We start from the raw sequence: 20,309 nt of genomic DNA, 5'->3' as shown, positions 1-20,309 counted from the left end.
ATTATTGCTTTAAACCGTCTGAGTTTAATTTAATTTTAAACGAGTTGCAAACTCCGCAACAAAAATGGACGCTGATATTAAACGCTTGTTGTGAAGCATAAAAACATATATACAATATATATTGCTGATAGAAATCTATACTGAAATCAACAGCAAAACAAACAAAGTCAAAATTAAAACAACTAACAAAAATAACTATTTTCACCCGTAAATCGCCGTTACTTACCGGTTATTTATAGCCGATGCTGAGGGCACCGCTTCAGGAAATAGTTCAACGCAAAAGAGCAGCAAAAATGCGGCAGCTTCAAAGGATTCAAAGACGTCTAAAAGTATTTCCAGCGGCAATAAGGACGAACGTAAAAAATAGTAAGAATGAGGAAGACAAATTGAAGAGAAAAGATGAGAAAACTGGCGACAGAAAGGAGAAGGACGATAGGTTGGTTGAATGCCAAAGTGTAGAAGCCTAGAACATCACCATAGAATGAAAAACTATTTTATAATGGATGAGAAAATTGCAGTCAATAATTACTTTTGAATCAGTTTGTTGTATGAGAGTTTATACCAGTTATAGTGTTGAGCATTTGGAAAGATACCAGTAGAATGTTGTATTGTGAGAAACCTACAACAAAAGAAGAAGAAGAATAATAAATGGGAAGTCGACTGCCTGTGGACGGCATTGCTATACATTCTAATCAAGGAGTAGCAGACGTTCAAAAGATGAGCTACCAAAAATACTGAACTTTCACTTGGGCAGTTTAATGTTTACAGAACAGTTAAGATCCTTTCTAATCCACCTTCCGAAATCTGAACCAAAGCTCAATATCTTATAACTGATATAAGTTTTTCATATCAACAACTATTCGACTCTGCAAGATTGACTAAAGATTTAAGGCAGACGTCGTCGACACATTTTACTAATATCATTTCTTTTTTTAATATTTTTCCCGCTGAATTCAACTTGATTCAACCCACAATGTATTGTACTCGTGGTTATCCAACTGAAAACAGTGAACATAAATCATCTTCAAACAAAACATCGCAAAAGGATGACAAAGGTAATTAACCCAAAAAAGCAGATTAATAAACAAAGCCATCTGCAGAAAGTGTTATTGCGAAAATCGACAATCATGCAGGGTTAGAAAGTAATAAGCTCTCTTTTGAAATAAAAGTTACATATGAATTGAATTAAGTGGAAGACTCAGCAAAGAAAGTGTGAACTTAGCCAAGTTTTTATTGTAGGTAGTGCTTGAAGGTTATAAAATCATTTGATCGGGAGTTCACTCTCACAACAAAATTCAAGATTTCTTTATTTAAAAAATAAAGAAAAAACTTAATTGTGGACATAGAACTTTAATAACTCCTAGATATAGAGCTTGAACGCATTTAAGAATTCAGTACGGTGCGGCATCTTTAGTGTAATTTATGCATCAAATCTAGGAAAAATATAACCGGAGCAGTTCCTAGTACAGCACTGAATCAATTTTTGCAGTACAAAGGGATTACACTCCAGCACCGAGCTAACAAATACTTGTGTTCCACTTGCAATCAATGTCCTGATTCCAGTCTTATCGGTATCCAGGCATTATTAAAGGTCTCCATGCTGCAACAAAATATCAACAATGATTTCGTTCTTGCTGCTAAATCATTTAGGTTTCGACATTTGCTGTAGTGAAATCCTTGTATGCGGGAAAATAAATATATGCAGGTACTTCTTTCAACAGCAACTGGCTGGAAGGACGACGTTTTAGCCGAATGTAGATCCCGATTCTGGAAGCAGCGCCTCGCCAAAGTTATAAGCGATGTACACCGCGATATTGGGAGAACCAGCCTCAGTACTCGTCGTGATAATATCGTCCGGATGACCACTACCCATCAACATAGCGGAAGCGGAATTACCCGAGCAAGCCGGTATACCTGGATCAACCAAAGGGGCTGGTACCGCCGCCTCAATAGCTACCTGCCTCTTGCGTCTGAATCCGGAACTGGCATACACATGCGTGTCATGCGGACGGGACCAACTTTACATCATCACCTATCAACGTCCTTACGCCTCGGCTCTCCGAATCGAATGATGTAAACAACGGGCAGCACCGTCGAGGGGTGACTCCAGCAACTGGTGTTTGATTTGTGTTGAAAAATTTTGGAGATTCTGTATGCTGGATTTGAGAAGAAACAAACATCATTCCCGAGCACTTTGCTGTGGCGGTACAACCGTAGTTATTTTTAGCCGGAACCAGAAAGCTTTAACAGTTGACGCCCACCTTTACACAGCATGACATTCGATTAATCTAATAACACTATACATATTTCGTACTCAAATCTGAAGTTCACATTTTTTTTGCTGAGTTCTGTATAGGGAAACATTCCAAAGTGCATTTAATATAAAAATTTTAAAACAAATTTTATATATAAAAGGACAGCTTTTATCCTCTGTGTCTTTAATTTAAAAAAAATGTATACATATATATATAAAGACTTTCAAAACGAATCGCAAAATATTTGAATGTGTGCTCACCATTACTCTTCCACTATTATTTGTATGGAAATTGCAGAAAAGTCCTCAGCCAATACCTCGGCGAAATCATCGGCCCCAGCAAAGCAAGTAACTGCTTCCCGCAATCTCTGGGTTTCCGGGCTGTCTTCTTTAACACGAGCCAGCGATCTGAAAACCATATTTTCAAGGTATGGAAAGGTGATCGGCGCTAAGGTCGTCACTAACACGCGGACACCAGGCACCCGTTGTTATGGCTACGTAACAATGTCATCATCGGCAGATGCCAGTCGCTGCATCGAGCATTTGCATCACACCGAACTCCATGGACGGATCATTTCTGTGGAACGTACCAAGAACGAAATCGGTAGCAGCTCAACAGCTGGTTCTAAATCCCGTTTAGATGGCATAAAGAAGGAGGAAGATAAGAAGTCTCACGACACAACTTCGAAGACCCGCGATGATAGACGCAAGATTAGTGAAACCAGTAAGAAGGACGATTCATCGAAGAAATCTGATGCCGAAAAGGAGAAGCTGCGCGATAAAGACAAAGAGAAAGAAAAAGAGAAAGAGCATAACCAAAAAGACGATAAGGACAAGGAGAAAGAGAAAGATAAGGTCAAAGACAAAGAGAAGAGCGTGACTAGCAATCGCGAGAAGCGTGCTATTTCGAGGGAAGGGCCCAAAGATCGCAATCCTCGGCAGCTTGCCAACCGCAGCCGCTCTAATGACCGCCATCGTAACGATCGCAATATCAGGGACCAAAGGCAGAGGGAACGCGAACGTGAACAACGCATCAGGCAGCGAGAGTATATACAGTTGCGAGAAGAACGAGAACGACAGCGTTTGCGAGAGCGTGAACGCGAACTGCGTGAAGAAGAGCGTCGTCGGCGGGAAATTCGCGAGCGTCAGCGCCAAGAAGAAACTCGCCTGGCTGAAGAACGTCGCAAGCTAGCACAGGAACGCGAACGATTAGAAAAAGAGAAAGCAGAGTTGCTGCGTTTAGAACGCGAGCGCCAAAAACTCGAGCGGGAGAAAATAGAATTGGAACGACTCGAGCTAAAACGTCAACAAATGAAGTATGAACGCGTTTACACATACATTAATAATTTTTTTAGAACTTACAATACTATATCCATATATACACACCCTCATATACATACATGCACACTTACCCGATGCACAAACACAAACAGAGACCGTTATTTACTACTTCAGTCAACTGTGCCAGTGAGGCGAGGCAGCTTCGCATCAAAAATGTCTCGGGATGTGTGTCGATTGCAGAGTGTTGGATGTATACAAAGTGTGATTATTGTTAAGAAGTTATACATACATACATATGTGATTGATTATATCGCGAGAACGTGTTATTCATCTCAGTATTACTTATGTACATAGATATTGAGTAAGCCAGGTGATGCAACAACATATCTCTCAAAAACGGTCGAATCGTATAGACGTGTCTTTTAAATTAATATGATTTTATTTTTAATCACTAATACTTTCAATTGTCTTTTTCCCAATTTTCATTTGAATCGCGTACTTCAAAGGATTATGCACGCACGAGAGGACCCCATTAAACGTCTGGCAAAGAGATCCAGTACCGAGCGCTACACCGATGTGTCCGATCGGAAGCGGTCCTCTGGAAGTGATTCTCGTTTTGAGGCGCCTCCTCCACCAAGGTTTGATGCCAGTCTCGTAACATCGTCGAGAAGGTAAAAATTGTACAAACATTGTAACATGTCTCAGCTTAAATATGCTAATAAAGTCCATACTCTTCATTCAAAATTGGTATGCATTCAAGCTATTCGCCCTACAAGGCGATTGTTAGAATTACAAATACTGCAATACGAGAAATATTAAGAAATTCAAATTTGCAAACACCCACTTTTCATTTGAGAGTTTTATTAGCGATTAAGGGAGCAGCTTTAAATATTAAAGATACATACCAGAAATTGTTAATTTTTCAGTCATAGTTATGACCACTATTTATGTGGAAGAAAAAATTAATTAGTAAAAACCATCGGATACCTCTATTTTAACTGGAGGACGACCTAAATTAAATGAAATTCCGTCTTAACCGAATGAAGGTTGTGCGAGAATATTTCAACTGCCATAGTCACAACAAAGCGAATTTCAGTAATGAGTGTTTTAGAGTTGTTTTAACTATTTTTGGCCTTTAATAGAGTTTTTTTTTGGTCAGTTTTAGATTTTAATTACTCCTAGGTAACTTCAAATCGGTATGAAATCAACGACGGGAGTACTTATCATCGAAAAAAAACTTGGCATTTACTGAAGCCAAATGAGTAGAGGTGTAGGCCCTGTGAAAAACACGAGCTACAAATTTTTGTTGCCTATTCCACTTTATTAATAATGTAATAATAACCATGCGGATGCCATTTTTTCATCCCTTCCATTTCTTTCAAGCTATTAAGCATCATTTTCTGAGGATTTAACAGTAGATCATTAGGTAAAAGCCCTTCCAAAGGGCCTTCGTGAGAGTTTAGAGGCTTTCCACTCTCTTTTACTTTTTGTATGGAGTGGCACAAATTGAAGGCCTTATTTATTTAGCTACCCATAGAAGGACTTTGAGGAAGACTTTTGTAGGACGTATTTTAGAAGGTCTTTTTGGAGGAGTTCTTTTATACACTGCTGCATATTGAAATTCATTTGTAATGTTAAATAATATAAACTTACACATTCACGTATATTGTAAATAGAAAAAGCCCTTGAAGCCATTCAGGCAAGCACTTTTTTCTGCCCTTCTTGGGTAGGCCTTTTAGAATGACTTCCCTTTAGAAGTCCATACCAATTTTTATTAAAGAGTGCTTTATATACAGTAGGGCTGGGGCTTTCCGTATATTCGGATATTCGTGTACAGATACGAATAAAATACGGATATCCAGTTAATATACGTTCTAATTTGTTGTCCGGATATCCTCTTAATATTTTAAAGATATTCGGTTAGAACTTCCAAACTCCCAGCCCTAATATACAGTAACAAAATCTGTTATTTTCCTTTTTTTAATATTATTTTTAATTAAATACTTATTCTCCGTACTGTGAACCCCTAGTTATGATAAGAAGCGTGATGATTATACTAGTTCTTCATCCGGGAAGCGCGCCATTGATGACTATTCATCTTCGTCTAAACGCATGGATTACTCGAGCGGTACCAAACGTTCAGCTATAGACGATTATTCTGTAGTTCCGGCAAAGCGAAGCTCAGACGATTATGGCAAGCGTAGCAGTGAATATCTTTCGTCGTCTTCATCAAAACGTATCTTAGACGATTATGGTACAAGCAAGTCCTCACGTGACGACTACAAACGCGAAGTTGAAATTCGACATGTTCCCGCAGTAAGTAATAGCGGCAGCTCATCATTCCACACAAGCCGAGATGTCAGCTCTACAATTCATAAGGCTACCGCAAGTCGCTATCTAGACACAGATCGTTCTTCTGGAAGCTATCGCCGTGGCGGTATCGATGACATAAGGTAAGCGCTTTCGAATGGTAGATGTGCGGGGCTTATTTTAATGTGTTTTGTTTAATTTTGTAGGTCCTCATCTGGTAATAAACGCTATGACAACTCAAATGGTTACGGCAACTCTAGCAGTGGCAACAATGTCTGGGCATCATCTACACACTTGAGTGGCAGCTCTGGCGGAAGTGGTGTCAAGTCATACGTCGGCAATGGCATGTCCAGCCTTCACAGTAACTCAACATGGCAGAAATCGGTGGAAGAAAACAGCTGGCGTCCCATGCCATCCACACAAGATCGCTTTGATCGAACTTACAATGAACGCTCCAATAGTGGATACACAGCTGGAGGAATGTTTGGCAGTGGAGGACGCTATGGCGGCCAAATGTCTCGTTACTAAATCTAATTCCGCATTGGCATATTTTAAATGTCGTTTACAATTTTAAAGCTCTTTTATTATTATTATTATTATTATGCATTGCATTATGTGTTTTCAGTCGTACTACAAACATCTTATTTGTGAATTTTCATAAGCTTGGTTAAGACATTTGATTAATTTTGTATTGCGAATGGTGAATCAATCAAAATAATTGTGTGTAGTGTGTAAGGAAGATGTCAGATCGCAAGTCAATGATTTTCTTGCCGGAATCCACATATGAAAGAAAGCAAATATTTGCATTGTAATCAGTCATTAGAAATGGGGAAATAGAACACAATGATTCACCGCAATCATGGTCGTGATTCTAATTGCTTCTTTCCTTTTTTGGTTTACTTGCAATTCCAAAATATTATACTACGACAATGTCTTTTGTAGTCAAATAAGTAACATTTGAATTATAATAAAACAAGTTACATTCATGCAAAATGTAATAAGATGCTTTTATTATTAAACTTAAGGCCCTGTTCCAGGCACGTAATAAAAGCGGCAATACTGCAGCGCTGATGATTTCCAAGTCTGTTGCAACTTCCCGATTGATAAAACGTTGCTAGAACATGACACCGAACATTATACTTTAATAATTCGCGCAACACTGCGGTTGTGATTGCAATTCGAACAAGCGCTAATTCACTGAGGCTCCTCCAGGGACGATACCAAAGGTGTTGTAGTGTCTACCATTACTAAAACACTGTGCGGCAATATGTAAATGTTATTTACCTGTATGAAGTAGCCCTTTTGGCGTTGCTTCTCTGAGGTGTGCAAACTAGATATCAATTTACAATTTTGGGTAGCATTAAGCCGTATTTTTATACACCTACTTACGCTAAAATATCGACCGGTTCCAAAAGCAGCTCTGATTTATAAACCGAGGCAAGAAAATTTGTAAACGCCACAGTATTATTACCGATTTCTGAATCAAAATCTTCACCTCCAAGTTGTAACTGTCAATGTACGCTTGCCTTAGTGAAATTAGACGGTCATAAACGTGTTAACAGACCTTATCGAAATTTCCATCCTCAAACTCTGGTATTCCATTTCTAGTGCCCCAGAAGGTGATGACGTTGTCGTCAGATGTAACCAACGTTCCTTGATCATTGCATTTGCAATTCTAAAATAAAACCTTGCATCTAATCTCAATCTATTAACAAAAAAAATGCATAGTACTTACAACAATATTGCGATGCTTAACGAATTCCACCGGCGTAGGCCGATCCATTTCCCCAGTGTGTCCAATGCCGAGTTGTCCTTCGGAATTGCGCCCCATTGTATATATCCAACCACCCTCCAGCAGTAATACAGTATGCATCGAAGAAAAGCTCGCCTCAATGATTTTATGTGGCATTTGAAGTTTTTTCTATTAAATGGGTGAAGCTAATTTACTAGTAAATAGAAAAAAATTGCATATATGTAAATTAGAGTGGCCTTCCAAAATTTTTCCTCTTGCCGAAAGAGGTTCTGGTACCAAACTACGTTTTTATCTATCCATTTAGAGGATGCTCATGATTCTCATATTTTACTCTAGAAGTATTGTGCACATATATTAATCAAAAAATTTGTTAAGTAACCTAAGAACATTTAAAATTTAAATTATCTATTAAAATGTCACAAGCTTCAGTTGTCAGTGCAACAGTAGCCTTTTATAAAAATCACCAATATTTTTGCCAGCTTCACAGCGATCCAATAACAGATATTACAAATATCAAAAGGAAAAAAACTAAGGGGGGGTGCCCGTTTTCTAGGGTGCAATGTTTTCCCTCATACAAAAATGGGACCACTCTAATGTACATACGCACATACATATCGCACACCGTCTTCAAAAGAGTCGCAACTCAAAATAATACGTTCATAAGAAAATGCGAAAAACTATTTCGTAGCACATGCTAATCATATGGGCAGGGCGACTTTACCTTAGGTTTTTTAACAAATTATAACCAGCTTTTACTGAAAGGTAAATAAAAGCTCTGTGTACATTTTTAGCGCATAATATCAAAATGCAATATTTGAGAAGCTCTAGCAAATAAAGAAAAGGTGATAGAACCTTTCACTCAGGCCTAAATAAAAATTAGAAGATAAATCAGTTTTCGCTGTTCAATAAACGACTATAAATTACCATCAGGTAAACTTGCAGGGGTGGTTTTTTCAGAAATAGTAGTCGAGAGTTCTAGCTTTAATTTGAGCCTGAGTGGAAGTTGTTTCTTTGCAAAAAACGCGATTTTTCGATACCTTGCATTACATTTTTTATAGATAAGTTCCTCTGGTTCTCATGGTCTCACATGTACATATAAATATGTATGTATGTGTAAAAGGCGAAGATTCTGTATTTGAGAACAGACGGAAAAGTTACAAATATTATATTGCAATGGGTTTTCAGTTTGGTTGTTGTTGTTGTTGTAGCAGCATACAAATTCCCCAAAGACTTTTTTGGGGAGTGTTGCTGGAGTGACAGTCCTTGGCCAGATATAAATCTGGGTCGTTCCGGTTACTTAGACCCGACTGTCGTGGGAACGTTTTCAGTTTGGTCAACAAATACGGCTTAATTGAGCTGTAAATCGCACATTTCTTTAAATCATCCGGGAACCCAGTTAACCGTGCGGGTTTAATTGAAAAATCGATTTTTGAGCGAGTAATTCATTTGTAAAAAATAACGTTTGGCGCATACACTTTTGGCAAGTGTTTGCCCGAGCTTATCCTGATGTTATATCACAAATGGGGGGCTTACAATTTTACGCCTTCTCCAAACTGCAAATGGTTTATGAGAAGCCTTTTCCAGGCAGAAATACACTCAGATGTTTGCCATTGTCTGCCAACGGCCGACTGCTGTTAGAAAAAACGTATTTCTAATATTAGACGTTGTCTGACCAGGGATCGGGCCCAGGGCCTACGGAGCCGAATAGAATTTGGCTTCGGTTAAATAAATGTGCGAATGCTATATGTTCATAACGCTGGTTTGCAGGAAAAACGACATAACTAAAAAATGCGATAAAAACGTATTTGAAGTTTTTAATAATGGTTTCTCATTGAACCGGTATAAATAACTAAAAACAATACAACGTTTGAGAGATTTCGCCGACTTTTCTAGCTGATGAGCGTAACAACCTTCGCCTGGCCGATCCCGGAAATCCTCGCATTAGGGATCTTAATACGGAGATTCGGCAACTTGTGAGCATACACATGTGGAAGAAGTGGAAAGAGCATCTAAAGACTTGCAACTTCACCTCTGGCATGAGTGAGCTTTGGTCAACCGTGAGGTCGACATCTTATATAGATTCGCCTTGACTTAAAGCGCAGTTACCCACGGACGTAAAAGCGGAGAACGTGGCAGCTGACACGATCTATCTTATGGGATCTGCGAGTTATCAAAACTCACCACCACTACGTCACACGTTGCTTCCTAAAAGAAGCGAACAAATTCGAAGGCATTATAACGCTATGCCTTCTAGAACACGTTATCACTAAAAGCGATTACCGATTTTTTGCTGGGTATGTATGTACATACATATACACACGAGGGCCACTAAAAAGTTTTTAGAGCCCGCGACACTAATGCCATTTGAGTCAATCTGACCCTTGCATCGTAAAATTTGGCAGTTTCTAGCATCAATGTACTCGGAACTTGTTACATAGGAGCGCTTTTTGTGTTGTTTACAGTTACTTCAAAGTTTTAAATAGAAAAAAAAAAATAAAAAATCTTAAAAAAGAAAAGGTCAGGGTGACATTATAAATAGGTTAAGAGCGCGGTTACCCACGAACGTGTATGTAGCGTAGCGTAGAAGTACGTAGAAAGATATCAAGTGTGCTGTTGAGAGAAAGAGAGGGAAGCAACGTCTACGTTACGGTCATGTGGTGGTGAGTTTTTGATAACATGCAGATCCCAAAGATCATTTTATGAAAACAAAATTAAAATATTAGTCACAACTTTTTCCATTTCATTTACGATGTTGTTACGTCTGTTTGCATTTCAGGTGCATCTACATCTGAATGTACATACATATTATGTATCTACTATATATGTATGCATGAATGTAAAATAATCTAGCAAAAAAGTTTCTCCTAAAATTTTTTATGGATTTTGTGACCAGTCCTTATCCGCAGGACTAATTTTTCCATAGATTGGTACCAAACTGAATCGTGCATACATTTTTTAAAAAGTAACTTATGTATACATATATAAGGATGAGATTCGGCATTTTGTACGTACGAATGCTGTTATTGTGATATTCTTCTTAAATCCCAACTTCCTGTATTTGTTGCATCCACAGAGGTACAAGTCGCCGTTTTTGAAAAGAACTGCCGAAACATTGGGGCCGCAAAAAATTTTCTCCGCCTTGCCATTCACATGGGGCAGCAGTACTTTTTGTGGAGTTCTCCTTCAAAGAAAAGTTGGTAGTTAGAAAATTCATTTCAGTTGCTGAATGTACTTATGAACTATGTATGTATGTATGTATGTATGTAATTGTCTACGTACTGCTGCGTCTGTAATTTGCCCAGACCAAGAGCGCCGTACGCGCTGGTACCCCAAACATAGATTGAACCATCGGCGCTTAAAGCAAGCGCATGTGCTGTGCCGGATGCTATTTTTTCGATTTGTATATCCTGTAATTTGCTGACATTTTTCGGGGTGTGGAACGTTTTGTTATCTTCATGTCCGAGCGCATACTTTGAATTATCGCCACAACTGAGAATGGTGCCGGATTGAGCTAGTAAAATGGTAAACCCATCTCCAACGCAAGCACTGTATTGGATAGTGTTTAAGTCAGAAGAAATTTGCATGAACATGCATGAGTTGTAAAATAATTCAAGCGATTTTCCATCCATCATTTCACAATCAATGAAATGTCGCTCATTTGCTAAAAAACTGTCAGGACCCGAATCAGGGCATCGGCGATCGAATCAAAGTCGATTCGGAATTTCTTTTTCAGATTACGACATTCGCTAACGAGCTCGCTTTTTCAATTAAAAATGTATTGGAAAGAAAACGACTGTCATTTTATTTCATTCGTTTCGAATCGAGCCCAGATCTCGAAAAAGCGGTCCATTTATCGAACTAGAGGAAATTGATGGTAGCGCTTTCAGCAGAAGCATTTTCATACTAAACAGCATGGTTTTGAAAGCTAAAGTAATTCCCTTTCACGAAAAAAATATTGTCATTGGGCCGAAATTACCCCTTGATTTTAACAAAATTGGTCAAAAATAGTGTTCTTCAAAAAAAAAAAAACATGCATGAGAGTTAATAAGAATATTGACTTGCTATATCGGAACACAGATATGTACATATCTTGAATATGAAAGATATGCAGGAAACTAGTTTTTTCGCCCATAAAGTATTTACATACATACCTTATAATGTGGTGGTTTCGGACACTCTCCATTCGGCTAGGGTAATGCTTCCATGCTTCAAGCGATGTAGATCCAAGTTGACCATGGGTGCCCTCTCCCCAAGCATAGACGGAACCATCTTTAGCAGTACAAAATCGCTTTTAACAGATACATACATATGCATACATATTCGCCCCTATTCCGATTGTCGGAATGACTGTCGTTCGTCGAAATTTGAAATTTGCATTGGGGTTATGAGGCAACCAATGACATAACCTACTACACATTTTTATACCCGAGCGCACTTGTGCACAAGGTTGTTATAATTTTCTTCGCATAACGGTTGTTTGTAACAGGCAAAACGAATCGAGATAGATATTGACAAAAGTATACACATCTAAATGATCAGAATGAAAAGCGAAATCGATTAAGCGGTGACTGCCTGTCCGTCCGGCTGTCTGTGCACACGATAACTCGAGTAAATATTGAGATATCTTAACGAAACTTGGTATGTGCACTTCTTTCGGGCGTAGGACGCATGGTATTGAAAATGGGCAAAATCGGACAATAACCACGCCTACCTCCCATATAACGGTAATTTTCAGAAATACGAAAACTGCGATATTTTAGTAACCGCTGAAGATTATTCACTCAAAATTGATATTTACAATATTTTGTAGACGAAAAATAAGAATATAAATTTTTGGAAAATGGGCATGTGTATATCTTCTTGGTAACCGCTGCACCAATTTCCTCCAAACTTGACACAGTTATTGGCCTTGGTACAGCATACTAAATGGCCGAAATTTTAAAAAATCGGACAATAACCACGCCCACATCCCATATAACGGTAATTTAGAGAAATACGATATCTTTCGACTTTCGACAACCAGAATAGGGGTGATTTTCTCCCTATCGGGAGAATTTAAACACACGAATCTTACCATCGTTTACTACTACAAAATGTGAATCACTTGTGGCGACAGTGCGTATACGCGATTTTGGTGGCAACTGTATGGGATTCATGTTGAAACTGTTTCCGAACGCTTTCAATTGGTATAGAACGGATCTGACGGAGGTGAAATTTAAGTAAAATATTTTATTCATCTTTGCTAAAAATAATCAATTTAAATTTGTGATGATTCACTAACAGACCGCTTATAAAGGACTTCATTCGGGACAGCAGTTTCAGCATTCATCACCTCCCTCATTTCGGTACATCCAGTTGGCAGCTCGGACAATGCTTGAGTGGATCTATCTGTTTCCAAATTAAAACTGAGCTCCACATCCTCTTTTGTGGATCTTAATTCGGCGCTCATCTTCGGAACGGAGTTTGATGCAAATATATCCTCTTTATAGGAATATCTAAAAGTTTGAATGTACATACATATGTACATAAGTATGTATGTATGTATTTACATAATCATCAAGTACATAGTAAAGAGACAAAAAAATGTGTGCGCCTGGACCACACTACTGAAGTGAAACTTCCTCCGATTCATTTCCCATTCGTTTACTACAGCAGGAATGTATATTATTCGTCTGACTTCATATTCGTCTTCGTATACATAAATGTTTGTTTTCAAGTTAAACTTCAACTTCCTGTTCGTATCCCACTTCGTGGTCGTGTTCGTCTCCGTCTTCCTCTTCGTATTTTATTCGTCTTCATTTTGATCGCCGTATTCCTCTTCGCATTCGTCGTCGTCGTCATCGTCTCGTGTTCTTTTTCACATTCGTATTCGCTTTCGTTTTGGTCGCTATATTAGTATTCGACTTCGCATTTCTCTTTGCATTCGTATTCGACTTTGTCTTCGTCTCTATCTTTGAGATAACTTGGATCGCAAGTATCACACAATTTACGTAAAAATTTTTTAGCTCACTACCACCGCTAAAGAAGGTTCACTTCAAAAATGCTATTATCCACATACATATATATGGGCGATTCCAGCGAAAAGTATAACGCGAAAAAAATAAAAATAAAAGTCCTACATCTAACTTATTTATGAGCCTATTTGGCTGCTTTTTATAATATATACTGGCTATGTAAGCAGAAACATTTTTGCCAAAATTGGTCCCTTTAGGTGGCGCCAGGGTGGAGATATTTTGAAAAACCGTATTTATCAGAGCGAAATTTGGTGAATTTTGTAGAAGGTATTGCTCATTTTCTCCATGCAAAAAAATTTTTGAACATACTGTGTATTCAAGAAAATGCGTGAACAAAAAATTGCCAAAAATCAACGGTAAGTCCAAGCATATTCCAACTTGCATTTTATTAAACTAAAATTTAATGGGCTTCAAAACATAGCATACGCAAAACAATTCTAGAAAATCTGATTAAAATGTTTCAAATTGGGACGAACATTTATTCGAATTCGTCGAATTTTTATAAATGTTCTACAAATTTTGAAGTTTTGATTTACGTTTTTTTTAGATAATGATTTATATTTTCATAAAAAAATATCACACAATTTTAGATTTTTTCTCTTTGTTTTGTTTTAAATAAAACTGTATTAAGCCTTATAAAATTATTCTAAAAACAAAATTGTATGTTTGGATTCGATGCTTTAGAAATGTCCGGATTTTTGGCCACAGAAATCTAGTTACCGTAAGTATTGCCCAATTAGCAGGGTGTTGCAATTTTTTTAACCCAAGTCAAAATCTACTACTTTTGTTTGTAACGCCACGCCAGCGCATATGTTGACTAGATAATATCTATATAATAATATATAAGAAAAATAAAACTTGCGCCAGCTGCGATTCGAACCGGGGTTCTCAGATTTTTAAGCGGATACTCTCGCCGCATGCCAACGCCGCACATGAAAATTCGTTGACTAAGTGCCTACATATCAGCAAATCGTTAATCATACCCATTGTCCGCTACTGCATGACATTGTAACCAATTTTAGAACAAATCTCGTACCTTATGCATTACATTCGGACCACTTTTAGTACAATTCACACCTGTTTTACATTACATTGCCTTAAATTTTTGGACCTTCTTTGGTCTAGTTACAAAACTACTATACCTACGACTATATTTTTCGAGCAATTGGACCACTCTTTCCTTCAGGGGAGTGTCACGTAACGCCATATTGGAAATACTCATATGTATGTATGTATGGGCATATCTAATATATCTACATAGCTAGGTATTAGTACCCTTTATTTTTCCCCAAATTTCTAAATATCAATGGAATCCAATACTCCAATATTTCCGAGGCCATTGGCCGTCGAGAAGCATCTACCTGCGAAATTAAAATTAAATTGCACTTACGAGAGCTGCTTACAAATGAGGATACATCGAGCCCTTACCGCCAAAAAGATTTTTTTTTTCAAAATTTGATTTTTAATGCCGAAATGCATCAGATGCTGTAGGAGCATTTCTGCATAAAAAAAGAAAATTTTGAAAAACAGGTCGCATATCTACATCTTTTTGGCGGCTAGGGCTCGATATGTATGTATTTATGTGTGCATTCTTCTTGTTCAAACTTGCCTGCAAAAGATTGCTCAGAAGACTCCGTAGCCCTGAAGAATATCCTGTAGGTATGGCAGTATAATTGCCCTAAATTTTATGATAACGACAATGACAAATATAAAAGATATACATGTACATAAATATTTAGGAATATGCAAGAAACAGGCGAGGCCTTATAAGCATACCGCCATTATTTTGGATACTAATTGCGAGAGGTTTGAAGCCGCAAAACTCTTCTTGAGGCAACACATCTCGCCAAGAATGCAGCCTAAGGCCCAAATATCGCTTTTGTTGTCGTACTCCTTGCCTTCGCACTGAAATTAAAAAAATAAATAAAAATTATAAACTATATATATCATTAGCCTAATTAATATGGGACCACCCTTGAGGTAGCTTTCCGATAAAAAATTATTATAAAGAATTATGGAAAACGGTTTACGTAGTCCAAAGTTATCCGGTATCGTACATAAAAAAATATTCCGGCGGATTGATCACCTTTCTCCTTTTTTGAAGCCGGTTATTACAAAATACTTAGCTACGAATGTACATACGTATTTCAATTCTTGTGGCTATTGTTAAAGATGGTAGAGCTCGTTTAATTTTTGAGTAGCTATTTTTGAACTCTTACGTAATAAGAAAATTATATGCCAAAGACATATTAAACATTGGTAGCAGAGAGCAGCTGATTTGATTTTTTTTTTGATTATCTGGTATCTAAACTGCCAAATATTGTTAATTTTTTCTCGAAATTCATAATTGGCAAAATGTATTCGCATGTGAATCTTGCTTAACTTAGGGCTGCTTTTACAGTGACGAGTTAACTCTCATTCGGCAGTTAAGTACAGGCTTTTAGTACAAAATATTAAAGTTAACTGCCGAATTTGAGTTAGCCCCCCACTGTGAAAACGTCACATAGGAGCATAAACGCTGATTTTTGGGACCGGAAAAGGATGTATTGATGCTTCTGGAATTCAACAAATTTACAAAGAAAGAAACTGGAACCAATTCATTATTATTATTTTTTTTTAATTACATTTTTTATTTACGTTTTTGTTTATATTTCACATCGCCCACTATGACATTTAAAAAAAGCAGACTATTGGTTTGACACTGTAGATACCAGAAGCTGCAACAAAATACACAAATTTTGTTTTTGCTCTAATTCTCCTACCTGTTTGATATGCGTGCTAGATTGCTACGTACGTAGCTACTTTACATCTAAAATGCTACAAATCGTGACCTCCCCTATCGTGTCCAGGTAGTACTAGGGTTCGAAATTTCAGACTTTGGTATCGATACTGAGTACTCATTCTGTCATCGAGCTCATGGTATCGATACTCTAAAAGTATCAGGGAAAAAGTATCGACTACTCAGTATCGAACTCATTAAAATACGTTTTTTGGGATACTAAAATTATTTTATTCTTTAATCGTATATCTAGTTATTTCTTGAAATTAAAACAATACAATTTTAAAATATTTGATTTTTATTTCATTGCAGAACTTACTTTCACGTAAGAAGTAATTTTAACGTTAAATGTACATACATACATACATATATGTATATATGTATATACTTTCACGAATTTCAAATTTTATTAAGATTTTTTGTAAACTTTTTGGTATGCATTTTTGTAGCCTATTCAATTTTAGTATAATTATGGCAAGATTGAATTAAAAGTCAATGGTAGTAGGCTACACGTAAAGTAAAGTTGAATAGGTTACAAAACTGCATACCGAAAAGGTTTCCAAAAATTCTGCATTTTCGTGAACTTTGCGGAAAGTTTTATGGCCTTATTCATAAAAAAAGGTTTATAAACTGAAAAATGTAAGAAAATTTCATTTTATTGAGCTCTTTAAACCTACTTTATTTTTTATGAATAAGGCCATTAAACTTTAACTTATTTCGTTTATGTTATGCAACAGACTACACGAAATTTCAGTTTATTTTAAGTGATGGACAAAATTGAATGATAGTAATCCTTATAAGCAAAGAAAAAATTTAAAAAGTATGTTTTTAAAAAGTTTTCGATACTACGAGTACTTTGCAAAGTATCGAGTAAAATCACCAAATAAGGTATCGAGTATTAAAGTACTCATTTTTATACCCTCATTATCGATGCTTACTTAATATCGATAGTATCGTTCGAACCCTAGGTAGTACCACCATTTGAATAAAAAATTGGATACGTGCGCTCAATTATTCTGATAATAAGAATTTGTTCTTAAACTAAATAAATATTAACTCATACCATCTCTGGACTGAAGTAGTAGGGCGTTCCCAAAACAGTTTGTGCTAAAACCTTAGTATTCATTATTTTTGATATGCCAAAGTCGCCAATCTTTACAATGCCGCGTTTATTTAAAAACACGTTTGCAGTTTTTAGATCTCTATAAAGAATCAATAAGTATTTAATATATTTAGATTCATTTTAACATTTTACCGATGTAAGATATTCTCCGAATGCATGTAATTAATGGCACTAGAAATCTGTTCAAACACTGCGATGATATAACGTTCAGGAAAATAATCTTTGACCGGACGGTCGGCTATGACCTGGGCGAGTGTTCCACCATCAGCGTACTCCATTTCGATCAGCAATGTGTTGTCCCTAATGAAGCTGCCGAGGTAACTATTAAATGTAAAAAAATTAATGTACAATAGGAAGCCTCACGAAATAAGTTACCCAAACTATTTTATTTCAATTCGGTGAGATGTGTGCAGTGGAACGCGTCGAAAATACCTCCAATGAACGGGGGTTTCGCCATATTGTGACACACTACTTTTAAGACGGCAGAGTTTTGATTTTTTTTTTTTAATGCACTAAAGCTCGTTTTAATCAAAAATTACTAAGTACAAAAATAAAACGAATCGTTTTTTTCATATAAAAGTTGTTTTGTACATATTTTATGCATATTATTAAGGGCCGATATCATAACAAAATTAAAGAATGTTTAAAAAATTTAAAGGATGCATTATTTTGCTGATCGATTTTATAAAGCCACTTAAAAGATAAAGGTGCCCATAAAGGCTATTTAGTTAAATACCCAAAATGGAAATTTAAATGACATAAAGGTTCCTTTTGTAAGGGAAAGAAGTATGTAATTTTCGTAGTATAGTAAGATATTTATGACAATCAGCTGATGCAATTTTGCCGAGATCAGCATTGCAAACATTGTTATTTTCATTTAACCCTTCGTCAGGCGCAATATGGTGACTGCGGGCGCAATGTGCCTTACTGTCACACTTTTAAAAACACATAATTATATTGTTTATACATGTGAAAAAGAAATAGATGTCAACATTTTTGTAAAAATCCTTTTATTTGACACAAATTTAGCAGCTACTACAAAAATCTTAAAATAAAGTTAAAAAATCCAAAAGTCAAACATAAGATGTAAAATAGTTTAGAAAAATGCAAATATTCCATAAAAATTAAACACGGGTATAAGAAATAATAGCTACTTTTAGATGAGTACTAAAATTTAAAAAAGTAATGTAAAAGTATTTCTAAAAATACTTATTTTAATATATTTGACGAGTTTGGGCGCAATGAGCTTCTCAGATCGAACTCTGCATAACTTCTAGTTGTGAGTGTCAAACAAAAACTTACGAGTGGTTTTACTCTTCAGCTCTGCAGCTACTGAGCGTAAGCAAAGATAACGGTATAAAACGGCACGGCGAGATAAAAAGATGTGCTGGATGTGTCTCACAGATCAGTTGCGCCCGACGAAGGGTTAAATGAACATTTTGTTATTATTCAACTGTCATTTTTATTATGGAAGCACTTCTTGTTTAAAGTATATTCAAATGACACTTTAGCTAAAAGGAAACTTTTCATTATGAAATTGGCTCTAACAGTTTTTTGATGTACATTTTTTCTAGCGTACTTTTTAAGAGTCTCAAAATATGTACATATAATAAATAAGGCGATTTTCTCGAAAATATAATTCTCGAGTTAGGAGCTGTTTACATGTGACCACAGATGTATAAATTAACAAAATAACTGTCAAAATTGTGGGTTTTCTCCTTTAAATATAATAACACAATACTCGTACAATAAAACAATAAGGACAAGTTTTCTATTTAAATGTTTTCACTGTATTACCTGATAATGTTCGGATGATGAAGCTTGGAAAAGACCTCCACCTCATTCATAGCCAAATCTCGTTCGGATGGCGTGAGATCGGATAAGTTAATTTGCTTAAATACGACATGATGATTGTCAACTTTACGTCGATATAATATTGCCACTCCAAATGAACCTACGAATAGTGCACGTATTCCAAAATTGAATAAATGCACTTATGAACTCATATACATGTGTGTGTACGTCTGGTCAGTGTGGTCGTATATATGTACATAAGTACAAACATGATACTAAAGTGATAGTTTTAAGTAGAGTTTACCTTGTCCTACTACGCGAAGTTTCTCATAATTATGAAGCTCGGGACCAGCGACTTCTGACACTTTTGGTGTTCGACCCACTACTCCGTCGTCATTGTAAATATTTGCAGATTCTAGGCTTTTCTTTGCAGGCCTTGGAGGCTCGTCCTTCAACAATGACACCACCGATGATGATGAGTTAGATATGGTAAATATTTTTGGTTGCATAACTCCATTGAAGGTCGCCCGCTTTTTTGATTTCGACGCGACAAGAGCAACAGATGAAGAGCTACTCGATATGGATGAATCGGATATTCGACCATTAAAGAGCGGTAATGAGCTGGCTTTAGCTTTGAAATGTTTCATTTTTTCTTTAAGCAATAATAGTACATATCTGTCTCTGCACTGGTAAAGGTATACTATTTTCGTCCATCAAGATTACTGCTTACAATAGAGTTAGTGGTTAGTGGCCCGTAAAAATGTTGTGGTCACTTAAGTTGCTTAGCAATGGCGAATTGATGGCGAATTGGGAGCAACATGTGTCAAACAAGTGCCGACGATTTGGGTTTAAATATGTTTGTAAATAATATGCACATTGATGTCGCCGGAAAATAATGATAGGGAGAGGGCAGCTTAACAATACATACTTACCCCTTTTAAATATGAGTATGTATTTATGTAGGTATGTGCGTGCATTCATTCACTTCATCATGCCATATG

General features: G+C 36.7%; 2 protein-coding genes across 2 annotated transcripts in view; one reads left to right on the top strand and one right to left on the bottom strand.

Moving 5' to 3' along the window:
* The window catches only part of LOC118751938 (SAFB-like transcription modulator), a 16,459-nt gene extending 9,616 nt beyond the window's left edge, over positions 1–6,843 (top strand). Inside the window, exons 3-8 of the mRNA XM_036486763.1 lie at positions 240–436; positions 1,009–1,055; positions 2,553–3,570; positions 4,042–4,206; positions 5,566–5,988; positions 6,052–6,843. Of these exons, the coding sequence (XP_036342656.1) occupies positions 240–436; positions 1,009–1,055; positions 2,553–3,570; positions 4,042–4,206; positions 5,566–5,988; positions 6,052–6,373 (2,172 nt within the window). The 3' untranslated portion in view covers positions 6,374–6,843. The remainder of the gene's footprint in view (positions 1–239; positions 437–1,008; positions 1,056–2,552; positions 3,571–4,041; positions 4,207–5,565; positions 5,989–6,051) is intronic.
* LOC118751939 (serine/threonine-protein kinase Nek8-like) lies at positions 6,613–20,309 on the bottom strand (the record flags this gene model as incomplete). Its single annotated transcript, XM_036486764.1, is given in 16 exon segments — positions 6,613–7,175; positions 7,235–7,353; positions 7,410–7,520; positions 7,581–7,766; positions 10,611–10,779; positions 10,878–11,144; positions 11,750–11,867; positions 12,673–12,797; positions 12,884–13,093; positions 14,888–14,973; positions 15,222–15,290; positions 15,389–15,517; positions 17,455–17,593; positions 17,647–17,835; positions 19,312–19,468; positions 19,613–20,309. Coding segments are annotated over 16 exon segments (2,553 nt in total). The 3' UTR covers positions 6,613–7,039.

This window comes from Rhagoletis pomonella, unplaced genomic scaffold, assembly GCF_013731165.1.
Source record: "Rhagoletis pomonella isolate Grant_MI unplaced genomic scaffold, Rhpom_1.0 Rhpom_scaffold_01097, whole genome shotgun sequence".
Taxonomy (NCBI): Eukaryota; Metazoa; Arthropoda; class Insecta; order Diptera; family Tephritidae; genus Rhagoletis; species Rhagoletis pomonella.
This window is presented reverse-complemented; position numbering and strand designations above follow the sequence as displayed.